The sequence below is a fragment of the Suncus etruscus genome, chromosome 8 (assembly GCF_024139225.1).
Source record: "Suncus etruscus isolate mSunEtr1 chromosome 8, mSunEtr1.pri.cur, whole genome shotgun sequence".
Lineage (NCBI taxonomy): Eukaryota > Metazoa > Chordata > Mammalia > Eulipotyphla > Soricidae > Suncus > Suncus etruscus.
The window spans coordinates 110,679,240-110,692,978 of record NC_064855.1 but is presented as its reverse complement, the minus strand read 5'-3'; the positions used below and the strand labels follow the sequence as shown (position 1 = coordinate 110,692,978).

The window sequence follows — 13,739 nt, the reverse complement described above, 5'->3', positions numbered from 1 at the left end:
CTTGCATCCCCAGGATACATCCCACTTGGTCATGATCTTTTTGATGAATTTTTAGATTCTATTTGCTAGTATTTGTTGAGGAACTTTGTATTTATCAGGGATCAGTTTGTACTTCTCTATTTTTGTGATGTGTGTCTGATTTTGCTATTGGAAATGTTTCTCTTTCTTCAATTTTCTGATCCGGTTCTTTGAATTTCTATGGTATCTGTTGTGATAATTCTACTTATTAGGGTTTTCTCTCCCTTTGTGAGTCTTGCTAGTAATTTATCGATTTTTGTTTATTTTTTTAAATAACAAGCTCTAGGTTTTTCATAGATCTTTAAAATTTTTTTTGAGTTTCACATTAATTAATTAGTTAATTAATTAATTAATTAATTTTTGTTTTTGGGCCACAACCGGTGGTGCTCAGGGGTTACTCCTGGCTGTCTGCTCAGAAATAGCTCCTGGCAGGCACGGGGGACTATATGGGACACCGTGATTCGAACCAACCTTTCCTTTTCCTGCCTGCTTTTGACTTCTTTTGTTGGTCATTTTCCAGTTTTTAAACTGTAAAGTCAAGTTATTTATATAGTCCCTTTTTTCCTTCCTGATGAATACTTGCATAGCTATTAACTTTCTTCTTAAACTGCCTTTGCTATATCTCATGTTTTGGTAGATAGTAGTGTGTTCATTCTCATTTGTTTCCAGGACTCTTTTAATTCCCTCATTGATCAGTAATGAGCTATTTAGTTCCAGATGTTTGGGTTGTTTCTCCATTTCTGTTTGTGATTAACTTCTATTTTCATTGCATTTGTGAAGGTAGTTGATATGATATCTATCCTCTTGATTTTGTGGAGGTAGGCTTTGTGTCCAAGCATGTGGTCTATATATACTAAACCCCTCTCTTCCACTTATTTTTTTAAAGCAAGTATTTCCTTTCTGAGCATTAGTCTGGTTTATATATTAAGAGGTGAATGAGTAGTAATAATGTATTCAACTACTATTGTATTGCTCTCAATATATATTTTCTCAAGTCTATTAGTTTTAAATATTTTGCTGATCTCTCCTTAATTTCATGTATGTTTAGGAGTGTGAGTTCTTCCTGATGTACATATTTCTTTATCATTATAACCTTCGTAGTCTCTTAAAACCTTTTTAAGTTTAAAGATTATGTAATCTTATACTAGTATAGTCACCCAGGCCTCTTTGAAGGGGTTGTTTACCCCTTCAAATTGTCCTCCAACCTTTGACTTTCAAGTCTATGTTTGCTCTGAAATGTATTTCTTTCAGGCAGCAGAATTTTATGTTCTAATCCATTCTGCCACTCTGTATTTCTTAATTGGTGCATTAGTCCATTGGCATTCAGAGAGATTATTGTCATTTAGTTTTGTGCTATATTTCTTCAGGAGTTTGGTGTGTTTATGGGGTTTATCTTATAGTAAATTTTTATTTCTTGTAAAGATGGTTTTGAGTCCATAGAGTTTCTATGTTGGTGTTAATCCATAAAATTATGTATCATTCCTTCAGTGAGAGTCTGGTTGAATAAACTATTGGTGAGTCATTCATTTTGCTAATTTTTTTTCACTATCCCACCACTGTCTTTAGGCCTGGAGGGTTTCTTTTGATAAATCTGCTGTAATATTAGGGATGTTCCTTTGTATGCAATTCTCTTCTTTGATCTTGCTGCTTTCAGTATTTTATCTCTGTGGTTTTCATCATTCTGATTAGGATGTCTCTTGGAGTGTTTCTATTAGATCTTTTTTATCTGGTACCCTTTGGGGTTTCTGGACTTGTGTGTGTGTATGATCCAACTCTGGAACTTTTCAACAATTGTATCTCTGACTATTGCTCCTTCATCTGAGTTGCTTTCCTGATGCTCTGGGACCCTGATGATTTTTGTGTTGTTCCTCCTAAATTTATCTCAAGTGTTCTCTTGTCAGCTGTTTATTTATTATTATGATATTTTTTTCTACCTTCTGCTCTTGTCTGGAGGTTTTCTGCATCTTGAAGCTCACTGATTCTTGCCCCCCCCCCCCCACCTCCTGTTAACTCTGCTGCTGAGGCCTTCTGTGAGGTTTTCATTTCATGTACCTAAACTCTTCAATTCTGTCACTTCTGTTTGTTGTTTCCTCATTTCTACACACAGATTCTCTTGTGTTTTATTGGCTATCCACTCCATTGTTTCTGTGAGTTTTAAACATCCTCAACATTTCTTCTCTAATGTCCTTATCAGAGAGGTCATGTAGCTGATTAGTACTGGTTGAGTCTTACAGTAATCATCTTCACTCACTAAGTATGGTCAGGTTCTGCATTGTTTTCCCATTGTGACTTTTGAAGTCTGGATATACTTCTTATGTGTTTTATAGCTAGGTGACTAGAGTTAGAAAGTCTTTTGTACTCAGAATGATATACAAAAAAGTGAACAAATGTGTACTGGTTGTACAGCCATGCACTTTGCAGAGGGGTTCCTACAGGGTTTGTGAGGAGGGTGGCAAAATGGTAATCCTAAATACCAGATGTATTAGTTCTCCAGTTTCTTTGGACTGGAACCGCATAGAGCCAACCAAGGTTGGTTATTGTATCGATTCAATATATTCTTTATTTAAATTCAAATGACATCCTTCCATTGTGTGTATGTGTAGTGGGTAGTGGTGGTGGTGGTGGGTATTGAAATGGTGATCCTGACTCACAAACAGGGATCAGAGGCCACAGTGCCTCAGTTTCTTGTGACCAGACTGGTCCACTTGTATTATTATGAATGGTGAAATACTGAAAGCATTCCCCCTATTTCAGGCACAAGGCAAGTATGTCCACTCTAATCACTTTTATTCAGTACAGTATTAAAAATTCTCGAAACAACAATAAGGTAAGATAAATCAAAGGAGTCCAAATAGAAAAAGAAGTCAAATTATTACTATTTGCAGTTAACATGATAATGTGCATCAAACACCCTAAAGAGTCTTCTAAAAGGCTTCTAGCTACGATAAATCAATAAAACAAAGTAGCTAGCAACAAAGTCAACACACAAAAAATCTATTGCATTCCTATATGCAAATGATGAAATAAAAAGAGAAAGAAATCTAAGAATCTTTTGCATTAAAAATAGCTTCCAAAAGCATCAACAACCTCGGAATCTACTTAAAAAAAGAACTATTATAACTTAAAAACTGTAAGTCACTTTAGAAAAAGAAGAACCTTTGGATAATATAAAATATTACATGTTCATAGATAGAAGAATCAAATAATCAAAATAACCATTCTACCTAAATTGTTATATGGATTTAATATAATCCCTATTTAAATTTAGGTGGCATCCTTCAAGGACTTAGAGCAGTCAATAATAACATTTTATGAAATTATGATATACCCTCAAAGACTAAAGCTGTCCTGAGAAATAAGAAATCGGGAGGTATTTCATTACTAACTTAAAATAATATAACTTAATATAAATTCTTGTTACATAAAACTTTTTATATGTTGGGGCTAGAGCAGTGGTCTGCAACCTGCAGCTCGTGAGTCACATGTGGCTCTTTACACTTTTAATTTGGCACTTCTGAGTGCCGGGCGGCCACTCCAGGAGTCAGGACTCTGCTCCTAGCCTCTGTCAGTGCGCACCCTGTGTGGCTCTCAAAATAAATTTCAATCATGGTTTTGGCGAGATTTGGCTCAGTTGAAAAAAAAGGTTGCCAACCACTGGGCTAGAGCAACAGTACAGCTAGTAGAATGTTTGCCTTATATATGACTCATGGAAGCTGAATTCCTAGCCACCCATATGGTCCACTAAGCATTATAGCCATACTTCCTGAGTGCAGAACCAAGAGTAACCCCTGAGCATCACCATTTATGGCCCATAACCCTCCTCCAAGATGTGTTCTAATATGAATATATATTTATGTAGCATATTTTATCTAGATATAAATACTTTTTCATATGTTGGATATATAAAATATATTTTAAATATGTAACACATGTGAAATGTCAGTTATGTATGTGTAATTTATTTTGTAATGCAAACTGTATTTATTAATATGGTATATATTATCTAGAATATGTTACTAATAGAAAATAAACTTTATATTAGTTAATGCTATAATTAGTTAATGTTATATATTAGCTAAAGCTATAAACAGTTATTATAATTACTAATTTACTTAGTCACCAATAGAGATACTATCATACCAAGTTCTTTGGGAAGTTGGCTATTCCAAGACCTATATATAAAGGTATAATTCTTTTCAAAGAGCCTCCATGAATGTACTCAGAATTGGGGAAGAGTTTCCTCCCAAACTCCATCTCTCATCCCCACAGGCAATTTTATCCTTACTACTGGCAGAGATAGAATCTATTGAATGCATACACCACAGCTACTTTATTCAGGTCCCTGCAGTTGTGTTTGTATATAGATTCCCATTTACTGAGAATGGCACAGCTGTGAAATAGTCGTGCAAGTATCTCATCTTCTGAGATGAGTTTTCTTACCTCTTCCACATGTCCTGTGAGTGGGATTGCTGGAATCTGTGGAAAGTTTTTTTTCTTTTAAGGAAATGCCATACTCTTTGCCATCCAGGCTGCAGATTGGCACAGCCACCAGTGTCACTCCTTTTCTTCCATATCCTTGTCAATACTTGTTGTTGGCAATCTTTTGGCTATCAGCCTTTTTTCTGGTGTGAGGCGCTTTCTTGTGGTTTGATGTGAATTTCCCAATGTGTGGGAGCACACGGAATGCCATATTTTTCCTGATAAATATGAACATTTTACATCAGCTCCAAAGAACCTAAGTGACTTGGGTTTCTATTCCACCTTTCCTCTTCTTGGTAGTTCAAGATCATTTCCCCAACTCAGATCTCCTCATGATAAGGGGATGATTAGGCAGTAGTGAGTGAGCATACAAAGGCTTCTATCTAGCACAGAGCTCCCAGCAAACCCATGACCATTTGGCTTCCATTGTAGTCTTTGTTAGCCTTTGAAATAAATTTTCAAATGCTTACCAAAGAGATAGAAAACTGAATAGAGATCCAGGTCATAAAATTATCCAGAGACCTTTTAGAGACTCTATAGTTGTTTCTTTATTATCAAAATGTTTCTGTAGATAGCTAAGAAACCATTTCTTTTTATATTTCTGTTTCTTATTGGGCCTGTAGGTGAACTTAAAGTCCCTTAAAGAAAGAAGCATGTTTGGGTTAGGGGTGAGGAGGAATTCAAATATGTAAAAGTGATTCCTGAACTAAGAAAAATTGGGGCCCAGAGAGATAGCACAATGGTAGGGTGTTTGCCTTGCACGTGGCCTACCCAGGACAGACCCGGGTTTGATTCCTGGCATCCCATATGGTCCCCTGAGCCTGCCAGGTATGATTTCTGAGTGCAGAGCCAGGAGTAGCCCCTGAGCACTGCTGAGTGTGGCCCCAAAACAACAACAACAACAACAACAAAAGGAGCCAGTTAAATACATTGTTTCTCACCATCTGGCTGCATCACAAATAGTGCTTGATTTTTTGTTGGACTAAGCCAAAATAAAGTGTCTCATGAAATGGTGGCAACAATTATTTCCTTTGGTACCATCTGCCCTGTGTGAATGCCAAGTGTGACCTACCAGTGATATGTGCCCACACCAATGTGCTGTATGTCACATGTGGTAGTTCCTGAGGAGGCCTCCTCATCCGTGACAAATAGTTTGTCATCTCAAGTAGCTTTTACTCCCCTTGCAACAACATGTCTCTGTCAGTAAAATAAAATCCTATTTGGTAGAGCTACTTTGAAGCTTAAGTGAGAGAAAGTGTGTAAAATACTTATGTGGTGGCTCTGGAGAGTCCACGTGCATCAAGTGCTGAGAATAACACTGAGGCAGAGCAATTCAGCCTTCCCAAGGTTGACTGGAACATCTTGCCCCTGAGTCTATAATTAACTCCTTCTTTTCTGTACATGAGAGGCAGAGGATTGGAATTGTCTCATCTCTGCTAACCTGCCTGCTAATTGTCCTTGTCATGAAAACTGAATCTTGAGAGGAACATAAGAGTGCCTCTTTTATTTGACTCCTGAGTGTCCCAAAGGAGCTGAACCCCAAAGCTCTTCTCATAGTCATAGAACACAGTCAGTGTGTAATGTTGATCCTGGGTCTGGCAAAGCATGCCTTGCCATTCTGATGAGTCTTTTGGTTGTTTTTATTTATTTATTTATTTATTTATTTAGTTAGTTAGTTAGTTAGTTAGTTTTTTTGGGCCACACTTGGTGGCACTCAGGGCTTACTCCTGACTCTGAGCTAAGAAATCACTGGCCCATGTGGTATGCTGGGAATCAAACCAAGGTTAGGTACATGCAAGGCAAGTGGGACCATATTGGATACCGGGTATCTAATCCAGGTTGGCCATATGCAAGGCAAATATCCTACCCACTGTACTATCACTCTGTCCTCTAATTTTTTTTTATTTTAAGGATTGTGATTTACAAAGTTATGATAATTGAGTTTTAGGCATATTATATTTCAAAACCAATATCAACATATATCATATTTCAATAACAGTTTTACCAATTTCAGCTCCATAACATATTCTTCCACCAGCATCAACTTTCTCCACCACTGCTCCCATATTCCATCATACCCCATCTCATCCACCTGTCTACGATCTTGACTGATTCATTCCAAAATTAAGAGGCTTCAGCTTAGATCTCATATTTTCTCTATTGTTGAGTCTATACTTTGGTTATAGCTAGATCACTTTTCCACATCTCCAGTGTGACCAAAGCCCCAACTCCCCCATGACTTCCCTTTCTCATCTTCATCCTTCCCACCTTGATTTCTTTCCTTCTTATATGTCCTTTGGAGAAAGGAGTTTCAGCCTTGACACTCATGAAGGGTCTCTCTGTTTACTTATTTTCTTATTGACTTACATATTGATTGACACTCATGACAAGGATCCAGCCTGGTATGTCACATGCTCCAGGCATGAGCTGCAGCCATCCCCATCAGTAGATGCTCTGTTTCTGCCTTTTTAGACATTTCTACAAGTGATCGGCGTGGTGGGTGTGGCCATTGCAGTGATCCCTTGGATTGCTCTTCCTCTGGTTCCTCTGGGCATCATCTTCATTGTGCTTCGACGGTATTTCCTACAAACATCTAGAGATGTCAAACGTCTGGAATCTACAAGTAAGTTGGGGCCACTAAGCAAGCTAGCTTCCTTTTATGCCTCAATCACAGAGCTGCAGCCCTTTTCCCACCAGTTCCTCCCCAAGGAGCAGAATTACGGGGTTGGAACTATTAGGCAAGAAGTACACATTGGAAGTGATGCATTCAAAGGAGAGTTTACTTGCCACACATACTCATAATATGGAGTAAAGTTTGATGGTCGAATGCTTTACAAAGATAAGCCCTGTTTTCAGTTTTGCTCCCTTTTATCACCTGTATTTGGTGTTATACCAGACTTTTTGTGGTCCCCCCCCCACACCCACCACCACCACCACCACCACCACCACCACCACCACCGCCGCCGACTGCTTTTATTAAAAGAAACTGAAATATATTTCTATGCAGAACACAACTGAACAGTCCATGGCATTGGTTGGTTATTCTCTTTAACTTCTGAGTTTAGGAGTGATTAACTATTCTATTCTGTAGATAATCCTAAAGAAAGAATAAAAAATCATTCTGATAAACATATCTTATTACTATGTAAATATATCCATTACTTAACAAAAAAATTTCAAAAGGAGGTGCCTGAGTGATAGTATAGCAGGTAGGACATATGCCTTGCACATGGCTGTCCTGTGTTCAATCCCTGGCAACCTATATGGTCCCCTGAGCACTGCCAGGAGTGATTACTAAGTGCAGAAGTAGGAGTAACCCAAGATCATCACTGAATGTGGTTCAAAAGTCAAACACAAACAAAAATATTTTGTAAGACTACTATTGCATTTTAATAAAGAGGGACTTAAGTTGGAATGTGTCAGAAATCATAAACTTCCAGGTATACTGTATTTTCCGGTGTATAAGACGACTTTTGAAACAAAATGAAGTCAACTGAAAATTGGGGGTCGTCTTATACGCCAAGTATAACCGGAAAAATGTTTCAATATGCCGCTAAACGAAAATCGTGTAAATATTGCCACAAAACGAATTTTCCAACTCAATCCTGCACCAATCACTGCAAGGCTGCTCGGACCGCCTCTCTAACTCAGCCAATCCAAGCAGGCTTTTGATGCATGCCAATTAGACAATGTTCTGAACCCGAATCTACACTGTAAAAAGCCTGCTCAGATAGGCCAGAGTCAGAGAGGAAGTCTATTATAGTATAACCTTTGAACCTTTGCTTGTTGTGATTGGCTCACTGTGGTACGTGAGCACAGGAAAACATGCGGCACACGCAGCACAGGAACGTTCTGTCTGATACAGCGTATATAGACCTAAACCTATGTTTTAACTGCAAAATTAAGGGGTTGTCTTATACGCCCGGTCATCTTCTATGCCAGAAAATTTGGTAAGTAACTCATAGGTGCATAGTGAATAGTGAAGGCTCAAGTTAGTTAGTCTGTATGGCAGATTGGTCCTTTACTGAGAATAAGCAAATGTTACTATCACAGAAAAAATATTGGCAGCTATGTGCTAAACTAGACTTACCATAGTGATCATCTCAAACATCTATATAAGTACTGATATTTTTTATAATATTATCACCCAATTTTTAACTCAGTGTAAAGAAGGAAAAAAGAAAGCCACCATGATGATAGCCAAAAAATGAAGAAGAAATATTTGCATCCAAAATCTCAAGCAGTTACTAGTGTGACTAACAAGTAATACCAACTGAACTTTCTGGAAGCCAAGAGGAGAAATACCTAGAGGCTTACCTATCTTAAGTCATAGACAATTGAGAGACACTATACTTTTGCTTTTTTGTTTTGTTTTGGGGCCACACTGAATGCCACTTTGGTTTAATCCTGCCTCTGCACTCAGGGACTACTCCTGGCAGGCTCAGAGGAATATAGGTGTTGGCTCGAATCTGGCTTAGCCATATGCAAAAGCAAGTGACATATTTGCTGTATGTACTATCACTCTGACCCAACATGACAAATATTTGTATAAGGAAGCAGGTTCCCACTGAGAAACACTGTAGTAGATTTTGGGATGGGTGTCTTGAGGAGTCAGGGTGGTGTTTGGTTTTTAAGCCTTGATGAGCTCAGCTCTCAGTCTGTCACTATCTGTTTCTTTCCTCTTTCCTAGCTCGGAGCCCAGTGTTTTCCCACCTGTCAGCATCTCTGCAGGGACTCTGGGTCATCCGCGCTCACAGAGCTGAGGAGAGGTTCCAGGAGCTATTTGATGCGCACCAGGATTTGCACTCAGGTCTGTATGTTTCTGGGGCCAGTGGGGACCTGGGTGGAAGTTGGTTCTGGCACCTCAGACCTCAGCTCTGCCCCTGCACAGCTTCTCCCCATGTCTCCTCCCTCCCACTTGGCTGGCTTTGCTCCCACTCCTACCATACCCCCTCTTCCTCCCTGCTCTATGTTGACCCCTGTGGCTTTCAGACAGGGCAGGATTCAGCAGGCTCATTGAATATAGGACTTCATATACTGCAGTGTCTTATAGCAACTGTTTGACTCTGCTTTTGTAGCACAAAAGTAGGCACAGATCATATTCTTTAGCCAACAGCCAAGGCTATGTTTCAATAAAACTTTATTTAAAATTTTAAAAGTGGGTGCCAAAGGGATAGTACAGCGGGTAGGGCATTTGCCTTGCATTTGCCTTTGCTATCTGACATCCTATATGGTCCCCCGTGCACCTCCAGAATTAATTTCTCAGTGCAGTGGCAGAAGCACTGCCAAGTGTGGTTAAAAAAAAATTTAAAAAGAGTGGTTGGTTGGAGCTGAAGTGGTAGCACAGTGGTACACACAGCTGAACCAGGACAGACCTGGGTTTGATACCCAGCATCCCATATGGTCCCCAAGCCAGAAGCGATTTCTGAGTGCAGAGCCAGAAGCAATCCTCTGAGCGTCACTGGGTGTGGCCCCCCAAAAAACAAACAAACAAAGTTAAATTAAAAAAAAATAGAAAGAGTGGTTGGGGCCAGAGAGACAGTGGGGAGGGTGCTTGCCTGGCATGTAGTCATCTTTAGTTTGATCCCCAGCATCTGATATGGTCCCTTGAGCCCTCCAGGAGTGATTCTGAGCAGATTCAGAAGTAAGCCTTTACCCTCACTGGGTGTAGCCCCAAAACACAAATATTAAAAAACTTAAAATTAAAAGTGGCCAGGCCACCTGGGTCCACAGACCATATTTGTTGATGGCACAGTTGCCAAGGAAATTGGTCACTTGTGCCATTAGCAAACTTACCCACCCTATACTTGTTTAATTGATGCATTGGCAAAGTTTATCCCCAGTTTTTCATGTAGAAATTGGAAAATTTCTTCCCAATTATAGAGAAACTCTGGTCCATCTTTTCAGCCTCTTTTGTACTTTGACAATAAAACAATGTCTTAGAGCATGACCTGTAGGTGGATGCCTTTACTGACATGCTCACAAATACCTGAGGCATCTCAGTAACCTGAACAGAGCCAAGAAGCAGAAGTGGAAACTTCTAGAAAGTCAGTGGGGAGCTGCCCTCTGCACCGAAACAGGTCTGACCAGCTGGCTCAGACCTGGGCTCATAAATTCTCAGTTTGTATCTTTTTCTGCCATGATCCTATTTCTCATCCTGAAATGTGGCTTAAAAAGTCTGCTCTCCACCAAGACACTCCAGTGTTTCCCTTGCATCCCTCACGCAGGGCTTGTCACTTGACACGGTCACTGTCCTGGGGACTTGTCCTGCTTGTCCCCACACACGGTGGTGATTTCCTGTTTTTCCCATCGTGGCTCATGGGGCTTTTCTCTTTCCACCGTGGCTCACGGGACTCTTTGTGTCTCCTCCGTGACTCCAGAGGCGTGGTTCTTGTTCCTGACGACGTCGCGCTGGTTCGCTGTTCGTCTGGACGCCATCTGTGCTGTCTTTGTCATAGTGGTGGCCTTCGGGGCGCTCATTCTGGCCAAAAGTAAGTACAGATGTGGAGAAGTATCCCTGGCATGAGTGCCATGCGCCTGTAGTTACTTAAACAACTTCAAATTCAAGGCCCGCCACCTTGCCCAGTTGCTGGTTCTGACAAGTTGGTCCTTGCATTTTCTGCCACCCCGCCTAGCTGCCTGGGGTCGACCAAGCTGCCTGTTTATGGGTTTGGGTCACTGAAGTCTGTCTGGAGTGTGGCCTTTCATTTCTCCACAAATGGTGAAGACAAGCAAATATTTTCAATGTTCTTGGAGTAGCTGGTGGTGACAAAGGGAGACTTGAGGTCATTGTTCTGAGAATGAGGGTTGCTAGGCTCAGTCCTCAGCACCTGTTCATGTTAATAGAAACAAAATATTTTATTTACTTTTTGTTTGGGGGCCATACTTGGTGGCGCTTAGGGGTTACTTCTGGCTATGATCTCAGAAATCACTCCTGGCAGACTCAGGGGGATCATAGGGGCTGCCTAAAATCAAACTCGGGTCCTTCCAGGGTCGGACACATGCAAGGCAAACTTTCTATTGCTGTGCTATCTCTCCAGCCCAATAGCACAGTGGTAGAGTTTTTGCCTTGTACGCAGCCAACCCCAAATGAACCTCGGTCCAATTCCTGGCATCCCATATGGTCCCCCAAGCCTGCCAGGAGTAATTTCTGAGCACAGAGCCAGAAGTAACCCCTGAGTGCCTCCTGATGTGATGACCCTCACCCCCCAAAAAAAGAAACAAAATTTTTCTAGGACAGAATAATGGTACAGTGTGTAGGGCTTTTGCCTTGTACACAGCTGACCCGGGTCCAATCCCAGTCACCACCTATGGTGCCCAGAATCCCACCAGAAATGACACTTGATCATAGAGCCAGGACTGATCTCTGAGTAATACGAATGTGGCCTCAAACAAACACAAATTATTTAAAAAATATTTTACTAAGGCTGGAGCAATAATACAGTGGGTAGGGTGTTTGTCTTGTATGCTGCTGATCCAGGTTTGATCTCCGGCATTCGTATGGTCCCCTGAGCTTGCCAGGAGTGATTTTTGAGTGCAGAGCCAGGAATAACCCCTAAGTACCTCTGGGTGTGGCCCCAAACCCAAAAATAATAATAAAATAAAATAAATTAAAAATATTTTACAGTGATGTTAAACATTGGAAAGGGTTAGTACAAAGAATGAAGCATTCTGCCAGCCCAGTTCTATCCTCAACATCAAATAACCATAGTATAGGGTCTGACTAGACTGCTGGGGATATCCCAAGATATTAGCAAAATGAGAAGGAAAATGAGTTGCAGTGGAAAGGGGCTCCTGTGTTGGGTGTGTTTCCAAAGTGTCACTGAAACTGCCCCATCACGCATCACTGAGCAGTGCAGCAGTGACAGGGTTGCACAAATTCAAAGGGATGGGTTCCTGGAACTTGTTGTCTTGCTCTCAATGGTTACCAGCAGGTATCGGAGGCTGATTAGTGGATGATCTTTCCCCTCACCTCTCTCCACTTTGTCCACCACCTCTGGGAGCTCAGTGTGGGTTTGGGTTTTACCCAGCCACCTTTCAGCCCCTGGAAGGGACACCTAAGTTTTTATTTCTGATCTCACTCCTTGAACCCACAAACAGACCACCTGCTGGGTCAGAGTTGCCATCACACCAAACTGAAGTGGTTGCTTTTAGGCTGTGTTTCATGGGTATGGGTTGGGATTTGGGCCACATACAACAGTGCTCAGAGCTCACTCCTGGTTCTGTGCTCAGGGATCTCTCCTGGCACTGCTCAGTGGAGCACTTGCAATGGCAGGAACCGAACCCAGAACAGGCAGTATGCAAAACAATCACTTTAATCTCTATACTACTTTTCCAACCTTGATTTTAAATTTGTGTGTGTGTGTGTGTGTGTGTGTGTGTGTGTGTGTGTGAGTGTGATGACCACAATCTGCTGATAACAGAACCATGACTCAAGGTAGTAGCCAAGGACTTCAGTGTCACCTTCTCAAGACACTGAAGGCCACCAGGGTCACTCGTGACACTGACCATGTCTTCTTCCCTGCAGCCTTGGACGCAGGGCAGGTGGGCCTGGCCCTCTCGTACGCCCTCACGCTCATGGGCATGTTCCAGTGGTGCGTCCGGCAGAGCGCCGAGGTGGAGAACATGGTAACGGATGTCTCACTCATGGTCTCTCCTTCCCTCACCCCTCCTTCCTCCCCACTCAGTGGCATAAAAGCCATTCTTCTGTGGGGGAAACACGCGCACTGTTATTTTTACATTGTAGGGAACAGAGCGCCTCCCGTCCTTCCTCCCATCTGTTTAAGGTTAATGGAAAATCAAATGTATACATCTTGGTCTCCGGCTCGGGGGATGCCATGTCAGCAGCTTTTCTGCCCCTCACCAGCTTGCTTCAAATGTCAGAACCATCTCTGTGGGAGGGCGGCCGTGAGATGGGAGAGGGGCTCACAACTCATGACTCTCAGGCCTGTTCATTTTTCTTTTGCTTTTTGTATTTGGGGCCATGCCCGGTGGTGCTCAGGGATCACTAATGGCTCTGAGCTCAGGAATTACTCCTGGCAGTGCACAGGGGAGATCCTATGGGATGCCTGGGCTCGAACCCAGATTGGCCATATGCAAGGCAAGCGGCCTCTCCACTGTGCTATGGATCCAGCCCAGCCTGCTGGTTTTGAGTTTTTTACCAGCCCGTTCATTCCTGCTACAAAAAAAGCTGGCAGTTTGGAAGTGGTTTTTGTCACTAACGGGCTTACTCTGCCTCTCAG

The 13,739-nt window shown here is 41.6% G+C and overlaps 1 protein-coding gene across 1 annotated transcript in view; it reads left to right on the top strand.

The window, feature by feature from the left end:
* Nucleotides 1-13,739, top strand: part of ABCC4 (ATP binding cassette subfamily C member 4) — a 216,663-nt gene that overhangs the window by 157,324 nt on the left and 45,600 nt on the right. Inside the window, exons 21-24 of the mRNA XM_049778722.1 lie at nt 6,970-7,120; nt 9,188-9,307; nt 10,878-10,988; nt 13,025-13,125. Coding sequence (XP_049634679.1) covers nt 6,970-7,120; nt 9,188-9,307; nt 10,878-10,988; nt 13,025-13,125 — 483 coding nt within the window. The remainder of the gene's footprint in view (nt 1-6,969; nt 7,121-9,187; nt 9,308-10,877; nt 10,989-13,024; nt 13,126-13,739) is intronic.